At 38.9% G+C, this 14261-nt stretch overlaps 1 protein-coding gene across 1 annotated transcript in view; it reads right to left on the reverse strand.

Annotated features, from left to right (window-relative positions):
• Positions 1–545: 545 nt before the first annotated feature.
• The window catches only part of Arf4 (ADP-ribosylation factor 2), a 155245-nt gene continuing 141529 nt past the window's right edge, over positions 546–14261 (reverse strand). Inside the window, exon 6 of the mRNA XM_090381565.1 lies at positions 546–669. Coding sequence (XP_090237691.1) covers positions 580–669 — 90 coding nt within the window. The 3' untranslated portion in view covers positions 546–579. The remainder of the gene's footprint in view (positions 670–14261) is intronic.

Below are 14261 nucleotides of genomic sequence, written 5' to 3' on the forward strand. Positions count from 1 at the left end.
AAATTTAACTAACTTACTAACATAATGGTGTGCTCACATGATCAAGGGTATATAAATTACTGTTTAGGTACTATTTTCCACTGTCATAATAAGCATTAAATATAAACATGCTTCTGAGGAGAAGAGGGGAAAAAACTAATTGTTACAATGATTAAAAAAATACAAGACTAATACATTTGCGCAGAATAGAAAAAAAAAAAAAAAAGAGTTAGGCAGAAATGCTTTCACTATTTTGGTCCCTTTTCAACATTACACATCCATAATACTTGTTCTTGCCAACTGAAAAACTAACATGCTGGGTTTTTCAAATTTTATTCAGCCCAAACAAAAATTCACAGTGATGTCCAGGAACATTTTTTTTTAATATACAAATATATGTGTGTGTGTATATATATATATATATACACACATATATATATATATATAGAGTCTGTGCATTCCCACAAATTAAAAGTCCTATTAAATAAGTGAATTTATGATGAAGAACCATCACAGTGGAAGGCCCCAGCTAGGCCCCCAATAAGATGAATAAGGACAACACGCTGTAAAAGCCAATAAAGACATTTAATTCTGTAAACTTTACTTTGCCTTTGACAGTTCATTTGACAACCAATCAAGACCTTCATAGAGTCCATGTCCTTGTGTTGCACATGTTGCTTGAATATACCACTGAAAGATATATAAAAAACTATTAAGGAATTTCATAAATATTGCTACTTAAAAAGTAGGAATAACAATGATTATAACAGGGTGAGTGATATGTAGTAAGAATAACAGGCATAAAGAGACCTGTGAGCTGTTTGTTAAGTTAGAGAGACTAACTATGATAGACAAAAAAAAGCAATTGCAGAGCATCAACAATTTAATAAAAATCTACTCCTGTATCAGGACCCATAGATACAAGCAAACCAAAGAGTGGAATGTTGAAAAGTAATCAATAATGATATTATGTTCAAAGAACAAACCTGTATTATCCAGGCAGTATGTTTTAAACGCTAATACTGTTAGTTGTAACATTACTTACTGTTTTGTACTTCTGACTGGTGGCTAATAAACAGAAACACTGAACACTAATAATTTATTTCAATTTTTCATAAATGATTAGTGTCATCTATGACTGCCAAGTTGGGCTTGTATAATGGTTATGATAGACGTGATGCTGAAGAAGTATGTGTTCCTTGCAGGTACAGCAGGGCTGAGCTACAAAGTCCCATGGTGACAAGCCATAAGATTGGGCTAGCAGGTCCAATACACTGCTGTCCAAAGTTTATGCCAAAAGATATAACTTGCTGCTTAATATATTTAAAAATCCACAAACTTTAAAGCTGATTTGGAGTTTTATTGGTTAATACCTAAAGTAGTTCATTTCATAAATCCCTTCACTCTACAAGTGATATGCCACCAACACAATCTAGCTTCACGTAGCCCACTGGACTTATTTTTAATATGGTTCCCTAGCTGATTTTTTTAAAAATTAAATTTCTACCTAAAAATAATCCCAAAATAGTTCTCACACAACACTAGTATACTTTACTATTGCAACTATATCCATATAACATGACAGGAGATAAGAAAGTCATATAATTAACTCGGAGATAAAACAGTGAAACTTTTCCTAACGGACATTTTCAAATTCCCCAACTCACCTCCATTGGTTTTAACGTGTTTGCAGCTTCTGTCTAGCGGACATTCTCTGTAACGGACGCAGACAGGCAATCTGCACTGTTTCGTTTATATTAGCACTTAATTTGATCTCCCCATAACGGACAGCAGGCGAGCTCACGGCCCTTTTTCTAGGAACGTTTCTTCCACGTATTGCCTCAATCGTGTGTTTATTTTCTATTTCCGATTCTCTGAATTTTATCAAGGTTTACGTCGCAGTTCTAAACCCTTTTTCAAGAATTTTAAGGCACGTGTAAAACTTCTGATGAATTTGGTGTGTGCAGGGAGGGGGGGAATATGGCTTTCGTCTTTTAAGTTTTGTTCAGTGTTGTGTGAAGTGCACAATGTCTTCTCGTAAACATTTAACTTTAAAAGATAAAGTCGAACTCATTAATGCATATTATCGGCAAAAAAATAGTGTTCGGAATCTCGCTGTGAAATTCAAAATCGGGAAGACGCAGGTAAGCGACATCCTAAAGAAAAAAAATGAACTGCTCAAACAATTTTGGCAACACATAAATGATCAGGTTCAAAAATCATTCCCGAAAACTGTTGGACTTCAAATTTGTCGCGCACGTGCTAAAAAAAATTCCCATTAATGGGCCTATTATTAGGGAAAAGGCTTTGGAGGTTGCAAAATCTATGGGAGTAAATGAGTTCAAAGCTTCTGTGGGATGGCTAGACAAGTTCAAAACTCGGCATAAAATTTCTTGGAAAACCGTAAGTGGTGAAGGTGGATCTGTTGATACTGGGGTTGTAACAGAGTGGACCGTCAAATTGGAAGATTTATGTCATGATTTTGAAGCTAAGGATATTTACAACTGTGACGAAACAGGGTTGTTTTTTTAAAGTTCTTCCTGAAAACACAATGAGTCTAAAAAACGAAAAGTGCCAGGGCGGAAAAAATTTTCTAAGGAACGCTTGACTGTACTATTGTGTACAAATATGCTGGGAGACTTTGAACAACCTCTTGTTATAGGAAACCCACACAATCCTCGTTGTTTCAAGGGCATAAAGTTGAATCTTTTGGATGTTGACTGGAAGTCTAATAAAAAAGCATGGATGAAACGAGATATCATGAGCGAATGGATAAGTCACTTTTACCAAAACAGAAAAATTATTCTTTTCATGGATAATGCTGCATCTCACCCGCACAGTGAATTGTCCAACATTCAAATCATTTTTCTGCCACCAAACACATCTGCAGAGTGTCAGCCCTTGGATCAAGGGATAATAAAAAATTTTAAACTTCACTACAGAAAATGTGTTTTAAGACATCTTATTGCAAACATGAACGATGTAACATGTGCGAGTGACCTTGCAAAGAAAATCAGCATCCTAGATGCGATTCAATGGATTTCCTCTTCAGTCAGCGCCCTCTCTTTTTCTAAAGAGACGGCGCTGACTCTCTTTAGAAAATACAGCTGCGAGTTACAGGCTCTGAAAAAAAACGATAAGTGTTTGCTTTTTATTTACATAATTGTTATTTTATATTGTACTTAATACGTAGTCTTATAGTTCTAATTACGCTGGTTATTTTTATTTTTTATATAAACAGTTTTTGTAGATATACGTAGGTGGTAGATGACTTTCATCAACCGGTGAAATACCACCACTTTGCTTATTGGAGGCTTCAAGTGGTGAAACCTATGTTTAGTCTCTAGAGCAAAGTTTCCGGTACCCCCCTCCCCCATACTTCTCCTTCAACCCATGCACGGTACTAAGTACTATAGGTTTTGATACCTTTCGTGTTGGGGGTTTCATAAAAAAAAAAAAAAAAAAAAAAAAAAAGATATACGTAATACTTTATATAACCGTTAGTCTGTTCGAATCTTGCAGGCATTGTTTTTTGTTTATAGTGATAGGGAATTCAAATTTTTAATTGAGGTAGCTAGGTAGCTCTAAGGTATAATTATAGAAACAGTAATACGCTTCACTGTTTCTATTAGATAGCGTAGTATTGACATTTAATTTAATTTAATTTATTGATCTTATTAATTTAAAATATCATGCCCCAAACTAGAGCAGCAAAGCAACGGGCACAAAGTGGCAGGAGTGCTGTGACTCGTGGGAGAACTGAGGGGGGCGATTCTCCGACGCATCACAGCCTAAAAAAATGTGCAACTTGTGAAATGTTTGCCGAACTATCTAGAACGGAACATGATATTGCCATGGGGGATGTCTTTGTGTGTGAGCGCGATGTAAGGAGTGTAAGGAAATCAGGCGACAACTCAGCGTTGTTATGGGCCTATATGAGAGTTTGAAGGACAGGGTGGATGCCCTCGAAAGATCTAAATTGAGGGGCCCATCAGGCTCTCAGCTGCGCACATCAACGCCAGAGCTTGCACTTGGTCATCACGCAACACAGCGGCAACCCCCAAGGCAGATTGTGCTGGTCCCAAAGGAACTAGTAGTTGTTGGTGACTCTATTGTCAGGGAAACGGGGAACATCCTTTGTAAAAAGGATAGGTGGAACAGGACCAGGGTATGTCTGCCAGGGGCAAAGGTTGATGACGTTGTAGAGCAGATATCATCTTTTAAGGGCACAAAAGGTGATATAGTTGTACACGTTGGCACTAATGATATTAAGAGTAGGAGACCGGCAGAATTACTAAACAAGTACAGGTCACTGTTGAAAAAAAGCCATGAAATAGGGTTGAATTTGAAAGTGTCTGCAATTCTGCCCAGACATGATAGGAGGGAGTATATGATGAGAGCCTTGTCGATCAATTCGGCCGTGGAAAGATTGTGCAAGGCTCAAGGGATAGAATTTTTTTCAGCCTGGACTGTACTTGTTAACAGGAGAGACTGCTTCTACAGGGATGGGATACACTTAAATAGAAAGGGTGCATGAATATTTGCTGATGCTATCGAGGCAGTGTTAGGTGGGTCGGAAAACTGATAGCTTGGGGGGGGGATACAAGGACTAATAGTTTAACAGTAGCCGTAGGCAGAGCTGAAGGTGATTCTTACACAACTTCTATTAGAATAAGTAGCGACCTGGAGCGAGGGGTGTTGGGGGTTTCAGGGACGGATGGCAGTCATTGTGAAACAGGTGGGTATATGGGATGTGTTAGAGTAATTAAGAATAAGAATAGGTGCATGTATACCAATGCTAGAAGTATAGTAAATAAATCTGATGAATTTGAAGTGTTGGTCAAGACATCAAAGGCGGATATTGTTGGGATATCAGACGTGGTGTCACACAGATATAAGGAATGCCGAACTGGAATTTGGGGAGTACAATGGGTACAGAAAGGATAGACAGGATAGGAAGGGAGGAGGTGTTAAAGGAAGGGGATGAATCTGATCGGTCCACTTGACATCGATGGTTCGACTGTTGATGATCCTGCTCAGATAGCAAACAAACTGAATGAGTATTTTGCATCTACATTCACACGTGAGGAATTATAAAGGTTTGAAAATGGCAGAAGGTTATCAAATTGTAGCAAGATACTTAATGATTTTGTAATAACCGAGAGCAAAGTGGAAGAGAAATTGTTGAAGTTAAACGTAAGAAAAGCACCTGGGGTGGATGGGATCTATCCAGTTATATTAAAGGAGACAGCAAAGCAACTAAGCAAACCCTTAGCCATAATTATGAGAGCATCCTTGGACTCAGGGGAGGTCCCCACAGACTGGAGTTGTGCACATGTATCCCCAATTCACAAAGGGGGATCGAAGGGTGACAAGTAATTACAGACCAGTTAGTTTAACTTCTATTCAGAGTAAAATAATGGAGTCACTGGTTAAAGATGCATTCTAGGATCATCTAGACAAGACTGCAGCAATAATTCAGACACAGCATGGGTTTGTTAAGGGAAAGTCTTGTCTGACAAATTTGATAGGATATTATGATGTGGTTACAAAGGAACTGGATGCGAAAAATAATTTTGATATCATATATTTGGATTTCAGGAAAGCTTTTGACACTGTTGTGCATGGAAGACTATTGTACAAATTGGAGCACAATGGTATTAAGGGTAAGTTGCTACAATGGATAAAAGGATGGTTAAGTGGGAGAAGACAGAGGGTGGTAATCAATGGGTGCTGCTCTTCTTGGACTAATGTTATTAGTGGAGTCCCACAATGTTCGGTGTTAGGTCCACTGTTGTTTTGTATATTTATCAATGATATTGATGAAGGTATATCAGGCTTAATGTCGAAGTTTGCAGATGATACAAAGGTTGGCAGGGTTGTTAATGACAGTAATGGCAGTGTGCTACTGCAACAGGATCTAGATAATTTGGGCAGATGGGCTAAGAAGTGGCAACTGAAGTTTAACCTTGACAAATGCAAAGTACTACATATGGGTAGAAGTAACCCCAGAGAAACGTACCAACTGTGTGGTACTACACTTAAGGTGGTAGAAAATGAAAAAGACCTGGGAGTAATTGTGCAGGCAGAGATGAAGTTTTCTGAGCAATGCAGACAGGCTGCCAGGGCAGGTCATGAGGTTTTGTCAATGATATATAGGAATTTTGCTACCAGGGAAAAGGAGGTGATTATCCCTCTGTATAAGGCAATGGTCAGGTCACGCCTTGAGTACTGCGTACAGGTCTGGAGGCCTCATTTTAGGAAGGATGTAGATTTACTTGAGCGTGTACAGAGAAGGGCAACAAGATTGGTGAGGGGAATGAAGGGATCCTCTTACCAAGAGAGGCTTAAGTTCTGCAAATTGCAGTGGCTGGAGACTAGGCACCTGCGCGGTGATCTGATTGAGGTATATAAGGCCTTGAATGGGTTGAGCACGCTGAATTCTGATGGGATCCTTCCACTTGTTCAGATTACGAATCTAAGGGGGCATAAATTCAAATTGAGAAAAGACAGATGTAGAATAGATGTGCGGAAATTTTCCTTTAGCCAGCGGGTGGTTTATTGCTGGAACAAACTTCCATCTGTCGTTGTGGAAGTTGATAGGTTGAATAAATTTAAGGAGGAACTGGACAGGCATTTGGAGGGAATGGTGTGATTTTTTTTTTTTTTTTTTCTTTTGGCTGATGCTGCATAAGCTCATACATTTGCTTTCTTGCATTACATGCCACTACTACTACTAAACGCAATTAGAAAACAAACTGTCGTGAACTGTTTTGTAAAGTCTGGCTTCTCAAATGCAAAAATTGAAGTTGTGAACAGCAATGTGGAGCACCAAGAAGAACAAGAACTTCAACATCTATTGATAATGTATGATACTTCCGCTACAAGTGACCCTGGCTACAAAGATATAGACTCAAACCTCACTACAGAATATGGTGCTCTAGATATCAATGACATTATCATCGATATTTTTCAAGAAGTTCCTCATGAGGATGAAGAAATGGAAGGAGGTCATTCTGTCGAAAAACATATTAAAGACGAACCACCGATGAAAATAGAAGAAGCGCTCATACAAATCAATCGTTTAAAAATGTTTTTCGCCGCTGAAGAAGATACAGAAGGACTTTCGATGGTTTCTTCACTCCAAACAAATGTTGAAAACAAAATTATCAGCTGGAAGAAGGTGCAAAAGAAAATAAGTGATTACTGTATGTATTTTTCTTAAGATAAAGTCATAATATGCATAGAACAATTGTATGTATATTATTTACAAAAATATTGTGCAAAATCTGTATATAATTTAATTTAATTTTACATTAAACGTTTTAACGATTTTTCTTTCTTTCTGTTTTTTTTTTCTCTCCCTCAGACTTCTTGTTAGCGGACACTTCTCTCTATCGGACACATTTTCGTTCCCCATGGCTGTCCGTTAAAGGGAAGTTTCACTGTATTTGATACTGAAATACATATATATAGTGTTATAACTGCATTGGGATATAAGTTTAGGGTTATATTTTGTATTAGAATTTAATTTGAAATTGAATAGAAATCATGACTCAGACCAGAGCAGCAAAGCAAAAGGCTCAAACTAATGGGAGTGCTGTGGCTCAGGGGAGAACTGAGAAGAGCAGCTGTCCTCTTAATCACAGTCTTTTGAAATGCACTGCTTGTTTGATGTTTGTGGGACATGATATTGCCAAAAGGAATGTCTTTGTGTATGAGGAAATCAGACACCAACTAAGCGTTGGTATGGGCCTATATAAGAGCTTGAAGGACAGGGTGGATGCCCTCAAAGGATTTAAATTGAGAGGCCCATCAAACTCTCAGCTGCCCATATCAATGCCAGAGCTTGCACCTGAACATCACACAACACAGCAGCAACCACCAAGACAGAAAGGAACTAGTTGTTGTTGGTGACTCTATTGTCAGGGAAACAAGGAACATATTGTGCAAAAAGGATGGTGGAACAGGACCAGGGTTTGTCTACCAGGGACAAAGGTTGATGAAGTTGTAGAGCAGATATCATGTTTTAAGGGCACAAAGGGTCATATTGTACAGGTCTGTACTAATGATATTAAGAGTAGGAGACCGGCAGAATTACTTAACAAGTACAGGTCAATGTTGAAAAAAAAAAAAAAAAAACCACGAGTTAGGGTTGAATTTGAAAGTGTCTGCAATTCTGCCCAGACACGATAGGAGGAAGTATAAGATGAGAGCATTGTCGATCAGTCTGGCCCTGGAGAGATTGTGGAAGGCTCAAGGGGGTAGAATTTTTCGCAGCCTGGTCTGTGCTTGTTAACAGGAGCGACTGCTTCTACAGGGATGGGATACACTTAAATAGAAAGGGTGCAAGAATATTTGTTGATGCTATTTCGGCAGAATTAGGTGGGTCGGAAAACTGCTAGCTTGGGGGGTACACAGACTAATAGATTAACAGTAGCCTCTGGCAGAGGTGAAAGTGATTCATGCACTGCTTTTATTGAAATGTAATTGGGCAGCAGCCTGGAAAGCAAGGCAAAGAGGATTTCCAGGACTGCTGGAAGTCATGGTGGAACAAGGCTGTGTTAGGGTAACTAAGAGTAGAAACAGGTGCATGTATATTTGCATGTACACCAATGCAAATAATATAGTTAATAAATTTGATGAGCTTGAAGTGCTAGTGAAGACATCAGAGACGGTGTCACACAGACATAGGCAGTGCAGAATTGGAATTTGGGAAGTACAATGTGTACAGGAAGGGAGGAGGGGTTATGCTGTTACTTAAGAAACACACAAAATCTAAGGAAGTGCATCCAATCAACATAAGCACTGGAAAAGGAAAAATGAGAGTAGGTGTGTGTTATAGGCCTAATGAATCTAATGAGTATAAAGAACAATTGTGCAGAGAAAGTTTTTTTTTTTTGGTAGTTGTTTGCGCATAGGCTTCTGTGGCCATAATGCACCACCCAAAGTTTTTGCAGTACTTTGATCCAAGCCCGAGGCGGGAATCGAACCCGCGACCTTTCGGTTGCCAGGCAGGCACTTTACCCACCTGGCTAGACCGGTCGGCAGAGAAATAGTGGGCCAGTAAATCAGTGTCTTAAAATGGCGGATATTAATTTCCCAGAGATTGACTGGAATTTGTGGGTTGGTAATCACACTCTAGCAAGCCTTTTGTGGATTTATTGGATGATTGTTTACTATAGCAGCATATTCTCGGGAGGCAACTAGAGGGAGTAATACTCTTGATCTGATTATCAGTAGTTATTCTTCATGCATTAAGAATCTGCAGATAAAGGAACCACTAGGAGGCAGTGATCACAGTGTGCTGAAGTGGGATTTACTCAAAGAGGTAACTACCATCAGGGGTAAAGGGAAGGGTTTTTGCTTTCATAAAGGCGACTACGGTGGTCTGAGACAGTACTTAAATTCTATACAGTGGGACCAACTGCTGATGTTACTAACAGCAAATTCAAAATGAGAAGCATTCAAAGAAATAATCTTGGAAGCTACTAGGAAGCTTCATACCAACTAAGAAATATTGTTCAAGATTTAGGTAAATGGATGGCAGATGAACTAATTAAACATGTGGCAGAGAAGAAAAATGCATGGAATACATATAAATTCACAGGTGATACAGAAGCATATGATAGATATAAGATGGTCTATAACCAAGTCACAAACGAGGTCAGGGAGGCAAAGGCAGATTACGTGAAAGAATGCAAAGAAAAACAAACAGCAAAGCGTTCTTTACTTATGTAAACTCTAGAAGGAAGGGGATGAATCAGATTGGTCTACTTGATATTGATGGTTGAATTGTTGATGATCCTGCTCAGGTAGCTAACAAACTAAATGAATATTTTGCATCTACATTCACACATGAGGAATTATTCAGAGAGGGGGATGCCAGAGGTGTATTAAATTCTGGCAGTAAGCTAGATAATCTTGTAATAACTGAGAGTAAAGTGTAGGAGAAATTGTTGAAGATAAACAAGAAAGGCACCTGGGGTGGATGGGATCTATCCAGTTATATTGAAGGAGGCAGCAAAGAAAGTAAGCAAACCCTTAGCCATAATTATGAGAGCTTCCTTGGACTCAGGGGAGGTACCCACAGACTGGAGATGTGCAAATGTGACCCCAATTCACAAAGGAGGATCAAAGGCCGACAAATAATTATAGACCTGTGAGTTTAACTTCTCTTCCAGGAAAATTAATGGAGGCACTGGTTAAAGAAGCACTGCAGGATCATCTAGACAAGACTTCAGTTATAGCTCGGACACAGCATGGTTTTCTCAAGGGGAAGTCTTGCCTGACCAATTTGATTGGATACTATGATGCAGTCACAAAAGAACTGGATACAGGGAATAACTTTGATATTATATACCTGGATCTTAAAAAGGCTTTTGATACTGTTGCACATGGAAGACTGCTGCACAAATTGGAGCAGTGTGGCATTGGAGGCAAATTGGTGCTATGGATAAATGGGTGGTTGAGGGGGCGAAGACAGAGAGTGGTAATCAATGGACACTGCTCATCATGGACTAATGTTATTAGTGGAGTCCCTCAGTGTTCAGTGTTGGGTCCATTATTGTTTTCTTTATTTATAAATGATATTGATGATGGTATATGAAGCTTAATGTCCAAGTTTGCAGACAATACAAAGGTTGGCAGGGTTGTCAAGGACACTACTGACACTATGCTGCTGCAACAGGATCTGGAAAGGTTGAGCAGATGGACTGAGAGGTGGCAAATGAAGTTTAACATTGACAAATGTAAAGTACTACATTTGGGAAACAGCAACCCCAGAGCAATGTATCAACTCTGTGGTACTACACTGACAGTGGTAGAGAATGAAAAGGACCTGGGGGTAATTGTGCAGGCAGATATGAAGTTCTCTGAGCAGTGCAGACGGGCTGCAAGAGCAGCTCATGGTGTATTGTCAATGATATACAGGAATTTTTCTAGCACGGATAAGGAGGTGATTATTCCCTTGTATAAGGCAATGGTCAGGCCACACCTTGAGTACTGTATACAGGTCTGGCGGCCTCATTTCAAGAAGGATGTAGAGCTGCTGGAACGAGTACAGAGAAGATTAGTGAATGGAACTAATCTTACGAAAAAAGGCTTAAGTTTTGCAAATTAGTGTCTGGAGACTAGGCACCAGCGAGGTGATCTGATATAGGTGTATAAAGCCTTCAATGGTTTGAGCATGCTCAATTCTGATGGGATTCTTCCTCTTGCTCAGAATAATCACTTGAGAGGGCATTAATTCAAATTGAGAAAGACGGATGTAGGATAGAAGTGCAGAAATTTGCCTTTAGCCAGCAGGTAGTTGGTTGGTGGAACAGACTTCCATCCCTTGTTGTGGAAGTTGATAACCTAAATAAATTTAAGGCTGAGCTGGACAGGTATTTCGAACGAACGGAGGGGTGAAGGGGAAGTTTTTTTTTTTTTTTTTTGGCTGATGCTGCATAAGCTTGCTTTCTTGCATCATATGCCTCTACTAATGCTAATGCTATTTTAGGTCAGAGGTTCCCAAACTTTCTCAGTTCACGGCACCCTTAGTGTCTCAGTAATTATTTCACCGTGCACCCAGACCAAAAGAAATACCTAACAGTTCCATTTAGTAGTTAAGTCCAAACAACTCAATAAGAAATGCTGAAACTGTGAACTATCTCAAGCTACCACGACACTACACCCAAAAATATCCATACACTTTTAAATCAGTGTTCTGTAACACATGACAATGTGGAGTTGGGGTAAACCCCTGGTGCCGTTAGACCCTAAAGACACTTTACCTCGAGCTAATAGTTTTTGCGGTGTCTGACAGATGTTAAGTATTGCTGTGTTTCCCTCGAAAATTTTAAATATTCCGCGGCGGAACAGTTTGGAAACTGCTGTTTTATGCAATAAACATTTAATTCTATAATTATTTTCATAATTATTTTATATTGTATACAGTTAAAAAAGTATTTTTAAAATTCTTTATGGACATTCCAGAAGGTCAAGGACCAATTATAATTTTTCCTATCAATTATTATATTCAATCAATGCGTTTCCGTTTTGCACGATGCACTCGCTGAACAAATTAATTGCATTAATCGAGGCCAGCCTGTATAGAAGGCATGAAGTGGTGAAAAACCCATGTTTAATCTAGCATCCTCTCATGCAGTATGAGCAATGTATTTTGAGATTTTGATCGGGTATAATGACAAGATCCATTACTGCTGAATTTGAGAGTAGTTCTAAAATGGCATTCCCAGGCTGTCTGCCAGAAAATTCACTAAACCAAACCTTTTGCAACTCTCTAGGAAGCACCAGGATCACATAGTTAATCCTGCTGTCTTTATTCTGTCTGCTAATGACTGGAGGGAGCCTGAGTAGTGCATATGGGGAAGACTTTGGTGAAGGCACAACCATTACACTATCAATGAAAAAGTTTCTTGCAGCGCTATAAAAGGATTCTAGTTATCACTGAGAAAGAGTTTGAAACCACTACAGTGTATTTCTATGAAACTTTTTCTAAATAAATATATCTCAGTAAAAAAATGTCAAGGAGCTGGGCATACTCTTATTGCATGTATGCAGTATCCAAAAATTGCATTAATTCATTCCTCAACCCCACTTTAGTTTTCTTTATCTACTGAATTCATCACGGAGGGTCAAACTAACAGAATGAACTTCTCTGCATTTTCATCTACAATCTCTAAGGCCCCACTTTTCTGTGGGGGGGTCTCAATTATCAGTTGCCAAAACTATTTGTTTTATCATTCCTTTTGCTTCAATGGCTGCACTAATGCATATTTCAACACTAATTTTCTTTGTCAGATACTTCCTTATTTGGAATATCTTTGTGATCTTCTCTGGCTTAATTTCGCTATACATTCTGTCAAATTAATCTGGTGGCTCTATTGTTCCTCCAACTCCACTAAAAACTTAGACCTCTTTAAATTCTACTTTCCACATCTAACTTTCCTAACGTTGAGGCAATTTTCCTTGGTGATTTTAATGATCACAACTCCAACTAGCTTCAGTTTTCTGTTTACACAGACCCAGGCAGTCAAGCAGTTAAAGAATACCAGACATTCCTAACCTCCCACACAACACCCTTGATTTTTTTTTTCTCACCAACAGTCCTTCAAAGTATATGTACAATGTTTGGGGTCCTCTAGGCATTTCAGATCACAACTACTTGTAGTAGAGACATCTGATGCAAGAAACCAAGCTTATACAGCACCAGCCAAAAAAAAAAAAAACATTTTAGCACATCCATTCCCTCTAAAGGGTTTGTCCAGTTCCTCCCTAAATATATTTAAGCTATCAACTTCCACAATATGAAAGTTTGTTCCAGCAATCAACTACCCGCTGGCTAAAGACAAATTTCCGCAGAGCTATTCTATAACTGTCTTTCCTCAATTTGAATTTATGCCTCCTGAAGTTCATAATCCAAGTAAGAGGAAGAATCCCATTACAATGGAGCCTGCTCAACCCAATCAAGACTTTATACACCTCAATTAGATCGCCTTGCAGGTTAGGCACCTGCAAAGTGATCTAATTTGCAGAACTTGAGCCTTTCTTGGTAAGACCACCCTTTTTTTTTTTGCCCTTCTCTGTACTTGCTCAAATAACTCTACATCCTTCCTAAAATGAGACCTCCAGATTTGTATGCAATACTCAAAAGCATGGCCAGACCATTGCTTTATACAAAGGGATAATCGCCTCCTTTTCCCTATTAGTAAAATTCCTGTATATCATTGACAATACTCCATGAGCTGATCTGGCTGCCTATCTGTCTGCACTGTTCAGAAAACTTTATATCTGACTGCACAATTAATCACAGGTCTTTTTCATTCTCCATTATTATGAGTTTAGTACTGCACAGTTGGTACATTACCCTGGGGTTACTGGTACCCATATGCAGTACTTTGCATTTGTCAATGTTAAACTTCAGTTGTCACTTCTCAGCACATCTGCCCAATTTTTCTAGATCCTGCTGCAGTAGCACACTGCCATTACTGTCATTAACAACCCTGCCAACTGTTGTATCATCTGCAAACTTCAACATTAAGCCTGATATATCTTAATCAGTATCATTCATAAATATATAAAACAACAGTGGGCCCAACACCGAACCCTGGGCAACTCCACAAAGAACAGCGTCCATTGATTACCACTCTCTGTCTTCTCCCACTCCACCACCCTTTTATTCATTGTAGCAACTTACTCTTAATACCATACTGCTCCAATTGTATAGTAGTCTTCCATGTGCAACAGTGTCAAAAGCTTTCCTGAAATCCAAGTAC

Source organism: Mastigoproctus giganteus, chromosome 9 (assembly GCF_048544385.1).
Source record: "Mastigoproctus giganteus isolate SK-2022 chromosome 9, ASM4854438v1, whole genome shotgun sequence".
NCBI lineage: Eukaryota > Metazoa > Arthropoda > Arachnida > Uropygi > Thelyphonidae > Mastigoproctus > Mastigoproctus giganteus.